Raw genomic sequence first — 14,882 nt, forward strand, 5'->3', positions numbered from 1 at the left:
CAAAAGCCTGACAAATCACACAAGCCTTATAGTTGTGAGCAGACCCCAGACAGAAAAGACATTGATCGCGATTATTTTTGTGTGGAATCTGTCTGCCACACTGGCGCTTCTTTTTCTTGGATGACATTAACCTCGAAAAAACATGCAGTAGCAAGAAAAGACAAAATAATTCCCCAAAGGGGCACTTATCTTAAAGAGCAACCACTCGGTGATCAGCTGAACAGTAGAAGATGGTGTCTGGACTGGCGGCAGAGAAGTTCTGAGGATGGTACATGCAGATGTCACTTTTATGGCCTATGTTGGCTTCTACCCTATGTGCAACGTCACACGAGCCTTACAGTAGTAAAAGTCTTTGGTATACTGGCCAAACATTCAGGTTGCCTAAGCAGGGAATCCCTGCTAGGAATACTGCAAAATGGGAAAAGGAGGATATCATTAAATACAAAATAAAATTGAATGTAAATTTAAAGGTCCAGTTTAGATGACTGCATTATGAGAGCACAGGTCTTTGGGAGATGAGTATTCTGTACACAAGTCATGTTTCAGGATAAGATTTTTTGTCCAGTCTTAAATCGCTGTTAAACAGGTGTTATTGATTGGCAACAGGACATCATGAGTATGTGGACTGATCAGCATCAACTGGAAAATAATAAAAGTGATTTCTTAAAAAAAAAATACAGAAATAATTACCAAAAATATATGACCCCAGAGTTGTACCCCATGACTGAGTCTGAATTAACCATCATCGAGGTAAGGATAAACATGAATGTCTCAGAACCTGAGAGCCGCGAATACAGGAGACAGAGAGTTGGTCTGGAAGGGATAAGAGAAAATAATGCACACCAGCATGTTCCAGCTGACAATGTCACCATAAAGCTCCCCAGTGGGATGAAAAGGATGAAGATGCAGAGGAGTCATCAATGTAAATGTCTGGATTTCCAAGCCCTAAAGGTTGGAGAGAACTAAATTCAATATCCAATTATCCTTTTTTTTCAAGGAACAAAAAAGGCTTGTCTTGAATAACTTTGTCTTAAAAAGGTGAGGGAAGTTTTTCTAATGCTCCCTTTCATAACATTTTCTTTAGGGTATATCTTGCTTTTATACATTCCATAGCTCTTGGAATTATCTACAGAACTGACTTAGACAAAGAAAAGCCTTCTTGTGGCCACTTTTCGGTATGCCTTATTGCCATGCATCTGTGGAAGTTTCTAAACACCTCCAACTTTCTGACTTAGGTCTAACTTCCTGTCCCTGAGCAAAAGCAACTGTCATGATCAGAGGAAGGTGATATTGAATATGGGGCAGATGATAGGCTGACTTGTTCTGAACAACCAAGGAACCATATAGGCATGGAAATATCATCTTCGATTTCTGCTTCCTTCTCCTCTTAAAAAGGGTATGAATCTACAGGGCTGACCATTACAAAAAAAAAACAAACATAAAACAGCACCGAAAATAACTTTCTGTAATAAAAGAGTACTTCCCATCCTTTGCATATAAAGGGAAAAAAATGAGTTAGCTGCCACATCAGACAGAGTGAACATAATCTTGTGTTAATTTTATTTGACAGATCCCAAACAAAGGAATGAAAAGAACTAAAAAAAAAAGATACGGCTTACCAGGACACTACCAAGAAAAGTCTGGACCCCTTAAAAATATCTGTCTCCTTACCATGAGAGTAGAAACACTAGATCTAAAATTTTAAAAGCCACAATCATATGTGTATCTACAGACAAACAGATTTTAAAAGCAGCAAATAGCAGACGGTGAACTTAACAGGTATGTTCTGCTTTTATTTGATCTATGAGACGGGGCTTCTTCGATGGGTCCTACAACTGGGTCGACTCTCTCAACCAAACACAATTCAACATTTTTCTCAAAAGCTTCCATGCATTGGTTATATGTTTGTGTGTGTGTACACTCAGTGCCAGTATATACTCTTATCATATTCTGACACTACATAAAAACACCTAGTCAGTTCATTCTAAACCACCAAGCAATACAAAGGGAGAAGAAATAGCTCCTATGCTACTGACAACCATTGCATAATTATATATGTGTCTACCTTATAAGTGAGCTCCAAAAGCCAAGTTTGGATGGAGAAGCCATCCTGGAAGAAGGGGATGGTGGGACGGTAAATGTACTCCAACAGGAAGGGTCCCTATAAAGCTGATGTAACAACATATTAGCTATGTCTAAAATTGGGGATCCTTCCATGACCGGTCCTACAATTATGCTAAACTCCAACCAGTAAATTAACTTGGACAGAAGAAGCTAGAGGACAGTCCAAGGGCAAAGGACTAGACTGAGGAATCCTGAAGTATGGATGTACCAAAGGAAGCCCGATTCTTGTGGTCATGGTTGAGATATCAATGCTTGATGAAATATATGGATTCATGGTCAGGGGCCACAGTATTATCTGTAATGTCTTCAATGGAGACATTCTTAAAGCAAGCAGTGGAAGCAGAAGCATTTCTACTGGAATTCCATTTTACCTAAGCATTTCCAGTTTGATGTTACCCACCTAATGGGGAAACATGGTGAGGGGTTCATAATCCTATGTAAATGGTTTGTTTGGTAAGTTTGAGACCTTCCTTTCCTGTAACAAAGGAGATAGCTATTTTGTCTTCATAAACTTATGCATCTGTTTCAAGTAAAAACAGACCTGGCTGTGTACATCCAGGGTGGAAAGGGCTTTTCTCTGGCCTGGTCACTGCCCAGCAAAGAAAATGTGGAACAAACAGACTAGTTCAAGAACAATTCAAAAATATTTTCAGGAAGAAAAGGAGGAACAAACAGGACAAACTGTTCTAGTGGAAAAAATACTGCTTTATAAACACTACAGCAAGCAGCTTTGAAACACTTAAAGCAAAGGTGATAATCACAAAAAAGTGCTTTCCGAAACATGAACTTAAATGTTATTGAACCAGTAGGTTTAAAAGGGTTCAGGCAACCCAGCTACCATAAATCTCAGGTGCAAAGGAAGAAAGGAGTTCTTCAAGGTTGGATGGAGATGCAGCAACATTTGAGGAACTGCTTTATCAGACCATAATTCTGCATTCCTCATTTTCATGACAGGCAGAAAGGGTTGACACATGCACCTTGAAAATGGAGGGACTGAGACAAAAACATCATGCACGTGCCTGGTTATGTCAGGACAAACTGCAAGCTGAACGACTGAGGGTGGTAAAATTAAAACTCCACCCAGAGAACACTTTCACTTGAAGGCATATGGCTTGCCTGGTGTCATGCTTCAACTGCTCAACAGCCTTCAACAACAAAAGTCACAGAAGGATCTGGAACATACATTGTGCCCTCATGCAGGGTGGGAAAGTCAAGACATCCATCTATTCAATGTTTTGTTGTTGTGTTTTCATTGAAGAAAATTTTTCAAAAAATGTGACAGGTTCAAATGGAGACAAGAATCAACCACATTAGAGACCGGCCTTTCAAACATTAGTGTGTGCATTTAAATCAAAAGTGGAAATACATACTCAAAAGAACAGTCCCGTATAAATGGTTGGAATGATGGCTTTCCATCAAAACAGCTACTCTGTCATTATCATCATAGAATGTAAATGGTACATACAAAAAGCAAAGGGTAAAGAATCTTATTAAGAACTGCAGGGTGCAAATAGCAATATTGCAGGACACAAACATGAACAGAAATGAACATGGAAATTTGACAAACAGGACTAAGGCTATCATTACGGTGTAACAGACAAATTCTCACCACTATAAACTAGTTAGAAACCTTAATAAATGCAACACTGATTCCTTCTCCAATGCCCTTAATCAGGTTAATTGGCACTGCTTAAAAGACACCCCTAGATAAAGCTACTACCACCTTTAACCAGATCTATTTAAAGTTACTAAATGAGCATGCAGCACTTAGGAATACACTCCAAGTTGAAATATACACCCTGACTACTTCACACTACTAAACAAGTCATAAGACTTTGGGACAAAGCTTAGAAAATCCGATAGACTAACATAACTCTTCCAAACAGCCAGGCCTACCACCCTCTATGGATCCAAGTAAAAGTCCCTGTAAAAATAAATAAACAGACAAAAAGAATTACTATGTAAACATTCATAACACTTCCCAGAGTAATCCAAAAACGTTCTGGTTCACCCTCATCCTTCTTCACCCTTTCAGAAAAAGACAACCTAGTTCTATGCCAAATGATACTGGTACCACCACAGCAAACTCCTTTAGCTCCCACTTAATCAACACAACAACCACATTAGGTAAATCCACAGGTTCTCAACCATGCTATGAGAAACCTGACAATCCACCTCAAACACCTTTACACTAAAAAACATCCCTACTGCATCCATCAAAAAAATCTCCTCCTTAAACTGAAGTCAGATACTCAAGCAGCTGATCTCTCAGCAAAGTTCACCAAAATAGCAGCTGAGCCCTTAACATCTCTTTCATCATAAGCAGATCCATTGCAGAGTGAGTCTTAAGCTCCTAAAATATGAAAACAATCATACACTGTATGACTACATAAGGGAGTAAACTCTGCTTTTCTAAGTAACTACTGACCCACATCTATACTTCCTCCTCTCTCAGAAATCCTGGAGCTTTGCAGGCACACTCAAATTTTCCAATATCTACTACAGAATATTATCCACTCACCGAACCACCAGGGTTTCTGTCCCTTCTACAGTACCACTACTGCTCTATCATTTTCAACATATCATCATATTGGCAAGTAGTCTCAGACACTTTTTGGACCTCTCCAAGGCAATCAATACTTTTCCACACACAAGACTGTTTCAAACTCTAACAGAACTTATCTCACAAAACACAGTCATGGTTCAAGGGCTACCTAAGTAATCACATCCAAAGCAGTAATGGGGCAAAAACACTCTCCTCCTAATATGCAGTCTCTACAGGTGTCTCCCAAGGGTCCACTGGACACTTGTTATTCAACATATACCTAAATTTTACACAGTCAAAGCTCCATCCACTATCATTCAATATACAGATGATGCTACAATCATTTGCACTGCTCCCTCTTTGGACAGCTGCAGATCATCACTCAAGAATCGTAGTCAGTAGAACAGTAGATAGTTGATAGATAATGGTCACCTTACATTTAATGCTAAAAAAAAAAAAAAGACGCTCTTCCACTCTAGAACTAGTTCCCAAAACTCAAAACAGTTTTAATATTTTCCCCGATCAAAAAAACTTTAGCAGGTTTCTAATACCAAGTTGCTTGGTACAACAATCAATGAAAAGCTCAAGTTTGATATTCATATACACAATGTCATAACAAAAATTCACCAAAGTCTTAGGGCTCTATACAGAGCCAAGTCATTTCTCATTGGCGTAGTCCATGCATCTACTACACATGCTTACATACTACCAACACTCCTATATGCTACCCTTATCCTCACTAACCTATACAACAGCCTCCAAAGAAAGTATGAACAATGCTACAATAAAATTGCCAAATTCACTTCTAATTTACCTAACAGATACCATCACTGCTTTTGTGCTCCCCAAAATAAACCGGATGGAATTTCTAAACTGTCTTCAATTCCTTCAGCTAAAAACTGCTCATTCCATACTTCACCACCAGGTGAATGCTTTTCCCTGCATACCCTCCTAAAGTGGTGTAATCCCAGCAAACCTCTTTATTCTAAAGATAAAATCTTGGCTCAACAATCTAAATCCCAGAACTCGTCAGGAGATGCTCTCTACTCCAAACATATCTCCAAAATATGGAATATCATATCCAGCCCACTTAAAGAAACAGACATGTTTAGCTTTAACAGAAACTTCCATGCTTATCTCCTAAATGCTAGATAACGTAAATGATCTATCCCAGCTAGATGAATAACTATCCTAGCTACATATTCTACTTATTTATTCCTCTCTCTCCTTCTTATTACCACTTGCGGCTAGTCTACTTTATTTAGACCCCCCCTTGTCTGTCACGTTATCTTCCTCTACAAATGCCTCTACCCCCATCTGCCTTCCTAATGGTCAAAGCACTACTACTTTGGAACCCTCCAATATTCAACTGCTTTTGACATTTACTGACTTACATTGTAATATTTTAACTCACTGTAAGATGTTTATCTAAGATGTGTTTGTTTTTGTATGTACATCTATATTATTATGAAATATTTCATCTTGCACATCTTTTGTCTAATTATCACGCTAGTTCAACTACAATGTATTTACAAATACTTTACATTTATGGAGCTTTTCTCCCGGCTCTCAGTTGAAAAGGGGTCTTGTATGGCCCAGTTGACAACCCTAGTATATAAAACAATAAATAAATATTCAGCAAAAACAGCAGGGAGAAAGAAAAAGGTGAGTAATTCTGACAGCTAGAGGAGCTGCAACAGTGACAGAAGTGGAAACAAGAAAATAATGGTAAATTTGTAGTACTAAGGGGTATTGACAGGGGAGGAATATTACGTTGGCCTATATTTATATTACACCCAAAACTGCTATTATGGAGGCTAAGATGACATATGGAGAAATAATGAGCTTTCAGCATGAAATATTACTTATGGGGGGAGACTGTAACTAACCAGAACTGTAATAGTAAGGATGTACCAGGGGAGCCTTCAGGGTGAAACACATCGAGAGAGAGAGAGTAGATTTCTGAAGAAATGTATGAGAATATTGACCATGGAAGATGCAAAATCAGTACCAGGAATGCAGAATTTACATATTACTCACCAAGGAAAAATAACTGAGCTAAACTGGATATAAATTATATTACACAGGAGCTTCTGTATTTAATTGAAAGCTTCAGCAACTATTTTGCATTATGCCCTAATAAAAACTAGGATGAATATTCAGGGTAATGAAGTAAAAAATAAGACACCAGTGTTTTCCTACTTATCTTTTGAAAAGGGGGGAATTTAAGGAATGGGTAATGGAATGAATTTAAGATTTACTAAGGGATACAATTTCTTTAGAAAGGAAAGCTAGTTAGTGGAACAAAATGAAAATAGAGGAATCATCTCAAATGGCAGAGTGCTTGCTTTGGATGCGAGAGGTATAGGGATAGATACCCTCATTCTCTATGCTTTTAAAACTCACCAACATGAGTGTTGCACCACCTCCAGTGTGTGACCATCCCTGGTGAGATTAGATCACAAATCAGTCTTGCTAGAAGTAAGTATGTATAACACAAGACACCCCCCCCCCCAGCAACAACTAGATTAAAAACTTCTCCAAAGCCAAGTACAACCTCTTACATGACATCATAAATAGCTTCATAGCCCCCCTCCCACTGATGGAACAGACACCTATGCAGAGTTATACACCCATGCTTTATATGATCACCTGCAAAATTATAATGACTCTGCCGCACCTGATAGAACCAAAGGAAGATCTTCAAGGAAAAGCAAACCTGACTGGTGGACAACTGTCATTAATAGGCTATACAACAGGAGAAAGAAATCGCTGTCTAAGAGTAGGAAGCAATGGTCTCAAAACTGGAAACACTCCCTCCACAACTTAAGCAAACAAGACTCCTAGTGAAGTCCTCCAAAGCTATACAGATTAGCTTCCCTAACTAAGGATAACCCACAAGGCATTCTTTAGTTACATACATAACCTCAAAGAAAGGCCCAGGTTTGAGCAGAACTCTTAGTTAATGGTACTACATATACAGAACCTGCGGATATAATCATACCTGTTGGCTGACAGGTGCGGTGAAAATTTCAAAGTCACACATTATAATGTCAAAGCAGTGGTGGTGAATGTTTGGTAAGTGCTCTGGTTTCCTCCCACTTCCAAAGGACAAGCTGTAGGTTGAAATGGCAATCTTCCAAACTATCCAAAATGTGTGCGATTGTGTATTCATGCATGTGTGCACATCCTCTAACAGATTGGGATCCTATCCCAAATCAGTTTCCTGCCTCATGCCTACTGAATGATGCAATAAGTTCTATTTCCACTACAAATCAGGAAACAGAAAAAGTGTGCATCATGGAAAGAATGAATGAAACTTTCACTCTGTACTTCTGAGTAGGAGAATTTTCTGTCCTAGGTTAAACTGCCTCAATAAGTGTAAATACCATCTCAGTTCTTCCCTGAAAAGACAACATGTGCTTAATGGGACCAACCATGCCACTAAAAGTAAATACGAACTAAATTTGCTTAGTGGTCTCTTACTTGGTTAAAAATACAGCAATTAATAAATTGGTAAAAGAAAGAAGTCAATCAAAACAGGCCATCACAAAACACAGCTCTTTGCAAATTAATACAAGGAGACATTATTCTTTTAGATCTACTTTTTGGCTTTCTAAACTTCCTGTGACCATTAAACACCCATCCCAAACTGGCCCATTCTTTTCTCATACTTAACCAACATCTAAAGACATGGTGTCCCAGGGCCATTAACCTAGTAACCTTCTATGCAAGGGAGTCAATAGTGAGGGATCTTGGGCTTTTGTTCTGCAACAAGTCAGAAGATTTTGGTCTTCTGCTCCTGAACACTCTCCCTTGATAGCCAATAAGCATGGCGCAATGCCTGTTACAGAGCAGCTCTGGCACAGATGCTCACTTATGCCCAACTACAATGTGCTGGACATAGACCATCCCCCAAATAAGTACACCTATATCAGCAACTTACTTCCACCCCTCCCCCAGCTGGCTCTTTCAGCTCCCAAGTTGCTAACTAAACCCGGGTTACCTGGGTCATACTCTGGGATTTACATACCTTTTCCATAGAGTGGGTCCATTAGTAGGCAGCATCTTGTGACAGAAACCGTTAATTCAATACTGCCACTTGACTGACAGTACTCTGAAGATGATGCCAGCACTAAGTGGATTAAACAAAGCAGATTTTCAAACAGTGCATCTTCCAAACAACACATATGTAACCTCTCATTCTGCAATTAAACGCTACTCATCATTCAGTATTTGATTCTTTAAGCTCATGCTTTGACATATTGGGAAGGTTAGCAGATGATTACCTCTAGACATACCGGAGTAAAGACGTGCTCAAATGAATATTCTAGTAGTATATGGTCATGTAGCTTATATTCTCAGATAAGCATGCTTTACTGCCAGTTTTTGATTTTTTTTTCTCTCTTACTTTTTTAGCTAGCCATCACCTAAAACTCTTTACGGGCACTGCATCTCATTTCCCATGGCCAACAGATTTCCTGCTTTTGCTCTTTATCTGCCAATCCTTGCATGTTTTTTTCAGATCTGTTCATAAGTTTCCCTATAAAGGATTAATACAACACCACCTGAATGAATATACACTGAGTGAGAGAAAGAAACACCCAGAATGAAAGCAGGCAACAAAACACAAAATAAATTTTTATAAAAGTGGGTAACCCCCCCCAATCCCCCTTACTTATATACAGAAACTCCATGGTTACATAATAGTGAAAGTAAGAGAGACCCTCTCTTTTACAGTGCAAAGTGACATTGTACAAATAATAATCCTGCTAAACATACTGAAACAGAAACTAAAAGGTATTCAAAGCCCCCCCCCCCCAAAAAAGAAAAAACACGACTAACAGAAACTGATAAAAACGTCCAAACAAAATATAATGAAACCACAAATAAAGAAAAACACCCGGGGAAAGCAAACAAATCAGACACTGAAAGCACATTCAACCATTACCTACAAGAAAATAAGAAAATACATTTCAAAACAAAGGTGCCATTTTGATTGTCTAAAATCAATCCAATACATAGTAGGCAATGAAATCATATGCAAGTGCAGTGCAACCATCCATAACAATCATATGTACTGCAATCTTAAACTTCACCTTGCTTTTTCTTTTAACATTCAGGATGGTCATTATGCAAACCCTTAAGGAAACACTATTTAAAATAAATTCTCCTTCTGCTTAAAATTACTGAGCACACTTTTGTTTGAAAAAATAAATAAAAAACATTGTGTATTTATGTTGTACTGATGTAACATCTAATCAAAGCCCTACTACTGGAGTTCACATCACTTCCATAGGTTAGCAGATTTATACTAGGTTAACTACCACCACGGCCTTTTAAAGCCTAGCTGTGCAATCCAGTCCAAATGTGTCCCTATGTATCACAGGCATTTACTAGGAGGGGGTATGTTAGTTAGGAAGTTTCTAGAAATTGTGTGTGTGGGTCTGTTAGTTTAGGCATCACTGGCTCCCTTTGTCTATCAGAGACACGGGGTCCATAACCGGGGTGAATTTCCGAATTCCCGTCCATTGGTATAGGTGCATAGGTATATACTTAGTGACTCTATGAACCTATGTTTATGGGTTCATAGGTTAAGTACTAGGCTAGCTGCCCTTGTGGGCCATTTTATGCCTAGCTAATTTCCCTTTCAAAGAATAAAACTCTAGACCTTGTGTTTGAAAGGGACACACCTTAACCATTACACCAGTCCTAACCAGATGACTATAGTTCCAATTTAATTTCTCCTTACCCTTTTTATCATGGCTTCCTGCTCAGATCCGAGAAACTCCAGCAGTTCAGCTCTTGTTCCATTGTTCCAGATCAAATATGGATTTTCAGTATTGCTATTGAGCATTTTGAGAATCTAAAAAACAAAATAAGACCAAACAATAACAGTAACTAAAACATTGTGCAAGTGTTAAAGAAGATAGTAAAGGTTAGTACATTAACAAACATGAAATAGCACAATGTACAGTTACCTCAGAAGGGGAAACTACTGCAAGCTTTCTTGAAACGTAAGGAGTGAGCATGGCTGCCAAACTTTTCCTAATAGCTGGATTTTCTGGTGTAGCTGCATCTTCTGTCAAATACCCTCCAAGTCGACTCAGCGCCAGAAGACTAAGCTTAGCAAGGCTGTTGGCCACTTCCTGTAACAAAATTGAAAGACTGAGAAAATCAAATGTCAGAAGTGCATGTAACTTAACATTTTTTATATTTTAAGCACATTCTCAAACTTATTAAACATTACTTTAGTGCACAATACTTACTACAGTGACAATGTGGTAAATGCAGGTTAAGTGCTGCAACAAGAATGAAACATTACGCCTCAGATGAGTTCATGATTTCTTGTTTCTACATGGTGAATGATTTTAGGATGGATAATCAGTAATGAGACAGCTGGGATAAGGAACATGAAAAACACAGAAATAAGACACTCCTAAGTGATGTAAAAATTCACTGAGGCTCTTGGCTCTGTAGTTAATGGTGAACATGCTCCAACAAACCTCAAAGAAGAAAGCCATAACACAGAAAATCCAAAATATATCCAAATAGTACCTGCTAGAAAGAAAGCATGACTCAGTGTACACCAAGTACTCTAGGCCACTTTGCAAAAGTACATCTTTAAATGGATATCTACTACTGTACTCAAAGAGTGCCTGTTGAAATTCCAAGAATCATAACCAAGACCATTGCAAGAAAAGAAATGCAAGTGTGAATGTAAGGAAATATTTACTAAATTGGGGGCTGTGGTACTGCAGAGTAATCCTTCTACTTTGAGGAAGAGAGATAGTGGAGTTAGTACACACAAGTAGCAAAGATGTAAAAGTGCTGGACTACATCAGTTCTTAAAAGTGTAACAGCATGTTTCAGAATTCACTATTTTGTTTGAATTAGAGTGTACGTTTTGAAGTGTTGGGGACTAGCATGGTTATGTCTCACAATTCTAAGACCCACTGTAAGCAGTGGCTGCAAGTGAAAGATGAACCATACTTTCAGTACATATAAAAGCACAACGGCCTGTTTTACAAAGGTATTACATAATATGCAAATGGAACAAAAAAAAGTCTACATAGGCTTGCTTAAAACAAAGCACAATGTCTTCTCTGCAGAAAAGTGAAATGGAAAGGGCATGATGATCATCTATACATAACCTCAGAGGAAACTCTTGAATAACCTGCTTGTTGGCCTGCCCAGATGACTACTGCCCCCAATCCAGTGATCTCAAAGAGATAGCCAGAGACTCTTACGTGAAAATCAAAGAACCTCAGTTACTACTTGGTAGTGAATCATCTTCTCAAGCTCAAGAGGACAAAGGTAACAAAGGCTTTCTTCTCCAAAAAATCTTTATTAGTTGATGGATGAGTGCTTATTCAGATCTGAAAAAGTTACAGAGTTTTAAAAGCAAGCTCACTTTAACTTGTATTAAGTATCTTTTGGCAGAGGGAGTGGTTAGCTGCAGGAGGCCAGAGCTTACATGTGGTTGGCTAAAACAGGTCATGTTTTGGAGGGACCCAGCTAGTGGGATTCCTCTAGTCTTCATTTGCATATGACCTTTTGGCTGTACAGACCACTGCCCTTGCCCTTACAAATCAATTTACCTTAAAGGTATAAATATTTCTCTTTCAATGAAAAAGAAAATATTGAAGATAAGAGCTGGAGGAACATTCAGTCTGTATTCAACACCGCCAATGTTGAGTCTTTCGGCTTTTCCCGGTTAGGGGTCACCACAGCGGAACTCTGGTCTGCTAATGATTGGTAGTTGATTTTTACGTGCCGAGTTACCAGCCCTGACGCACAAACTTCAACGAAGGTACGCCCATTCACGCATGTCTCCACACAGAAGACGCTGACAATCGAACCGGACAGCATCTTACTGTGAGGCGACAACACTACCGCAGCACCACCACCGCGGGTATTCAACACCGCCAATAAACTCTTTAAACAAATACCATTAAGGACCTCAGATATTCATATAGAAATAAAACAAATATCTGAAACACAATGCAGTAATTATCCCTATGGGAAGTGAGGTATTACATCTGAAAATGTCCCAGTTATCTTTTTTGCTCAAATTTCCAGAGATATTTGCTTATTTTTATTTGCTTATGTTAACTGGATTAGCCCTACTGGGCAGGTCCCACTTTCGAAGGGAACCTAAGATTAATGTTACAGACAGAAAAAGTAGAAATATTTTTTGACTAAAGTAGAAATTAAACTATAATTCATGTATCAACTGAAAAACAGTAGAATGTAAAAGTTCCCCTCAAAGTTATGTTTATCCTCAAGCTAAAAACAAATGGGTCAGTAACATTCTGTCATATCATAAAGATTGTCCTTTATGAAGCACATCTGACACGGACACTTCAGGCCATGTACACCTTTTCACTCTGACAAGGATGTTTTGCATTGGCTACAAAGGTACAATTACTTATGTTCAGACATTTACCTGACAATATATAACAGCACATTAGGTAATCACCACATACAAAGGTATTTAGCTATCCAACATCACACTATATGTAAGGAACCCGGTACGTTCCTGAATGCACTTACTGGTCGTGTAGACAACACAAATTCCTGCAAGTCATTTTTAACTGGGTTTTAAGACCCTAAGATATGGTCACCCAAATAGTCCTGTTAATATTGTATCACAATGAATAACATTTTCTCTACATTCTATACATATCTGTGACAAAATATACATCTTTAGTCCCTTTGTATTTATGAAAAGCCTCATTAAAAAAATAATTAATTATGTTTATTGTTACAGTTAGCCCTGCTGCAAAGCTAAGAAGAAATTTAAAAAGTCCTTTTTTTTTAACAAATTTTACATAGGTTCATAGATGTGTACTAAGCTAATGGCCCTGGGGCCTTTACAAGCCTAGCCATAGGATTTCCCTGGCATACTGCCACCCGACCCCAAGTTATTTTCTAGGAAGAGATTTCATTACATGGTTAGAATGGATGCCAAGAATAAGTTGCTAGTGGACTGTTTTCTACAGTGTGTTGTTTCAATCCTCCTCCTTGCATCCCAGACATATGACAAAATGTCAGGGGAGGGGTTGTAGTGCTAAAGTGCACACAAAACTCTGACTCCAGTCAGTTAGCAGGTGGTGTAGGAGAGGTATGAAAAGCAGATGAAGGAGAAAACTCTTCAGCCACTTTACCAAGAAAGATTGATCAAACGCACTCTTGAGATTGTCAAGATAAGTGAGTCTCTGTTGGAATATATAGAGACAAACAGATAATGTGTATGTCAATGATATCCAGGATACAAAAATACAGATATTCCATTATACTGTGCGCATTTGACTGGCATCCATCTAAAGCATTCCACTATACCTCTTCATCTCCACAGTCCCCAGATCATCTCCATCTCTCCTGACAAATACTCAAAAAAAATATCACAAAACACCACAGCGGACACAGACTTTCTTTAAAAAAATCTTTACGTTTACAATCAGCTAAAGAAGGAATTTCTTTATAAAGTTCAGAGACAAAAGGTTTTACATGGAAAGTGACTTTTCATTACCAATACAAATTAACAAAAATATTTTTCTTTCTTCCATAAAACTCTATAGAAAAATGAATCTTTATTTTAAGTCAATGTATCCTGCTTTACTTCAAGTCTTCTATCCAACTGTATTGAAAAGCTACACAGACCCTCAAAAGGTAAAAGATGAACTTGACAAAGAGAAACACAGGTGGTGACAGGAGAAGGTGCAAAAAAACAGCTAACAGGTGTGAAAAAGCCAGTGATGGACATTCCAAAGGAGAGATTTATGCACAGCCTTTCCTGTTTTTCAAAAGGAAAATAATGGATAAAACCAAGGAGATGACAGTTTTTAATAAAGTGGAAGACCCCATTAAAAATGCACTGGAAACACTGAATGAGGACACTATTTAAAAAAGGATAAATTGTTATATGGCAAAGGATGTGATAGTCTTAAAATAGAATTGCATTCCGAAGGTCACAAAGTCATCAAAATCAGTAAGTATTACACAGAAAATCATGATCTGATTAATATAAAAGTAATACAATTATTACACTTCAAAATTGCATTTAAAATGAAGGCTTATATTTAACTGAATGAGGGGGACCTATACTGCATGCTGCCTGATAAAAGTCACTGATCTCAAATTGCAAACTAGTTTTCCTTCTAATAAATGTACTGCTATGACACTGCCAGAAGGCGTGTCAAATGTTTGA

General features: G+C 38.2%; 1 protein-coding gene across 1 annotated transcript in view; it reads right to left on the reverse strand.

The window, feature by feature from the left end:
• The window catches only part of DNAJC13 (DnaJ heat shock protein family (Hsp40) member C13), a gene marked incomplete in the record, with an annotated part of 3,140,357 nt that overhangs the window by 608,631 nt on the left and 2,516,844 nt on the right, over nucleotides 1–14,882 (reverse strand). The window contains 2 exon segments of the mRNA XM_044066722.1: nucleotides 10,422–10,535; nucleotides 10,651–10,818. Of these exon segments, the coding sequence (XP_043922657.1) occupies nucleotides 10,422–10,535; nucleotides 10,651–10,818 (282 nt within the window).

The sequence above is a fragment of the Protopterus annectens genome, chromosome 3.part1 (assembly GCF_019279795.1).
Source record: "Protopterus annectens isolate FY-2018-M chromosome 3.part1, PAN1.0, whole genome shotgun sequence".
Classification (NCBI taxonomy): Eukaryota; Metazoa; Chordata; order Ceratodontiformes; family Protopteridae; genus Protopterus; species Protopterus annectens.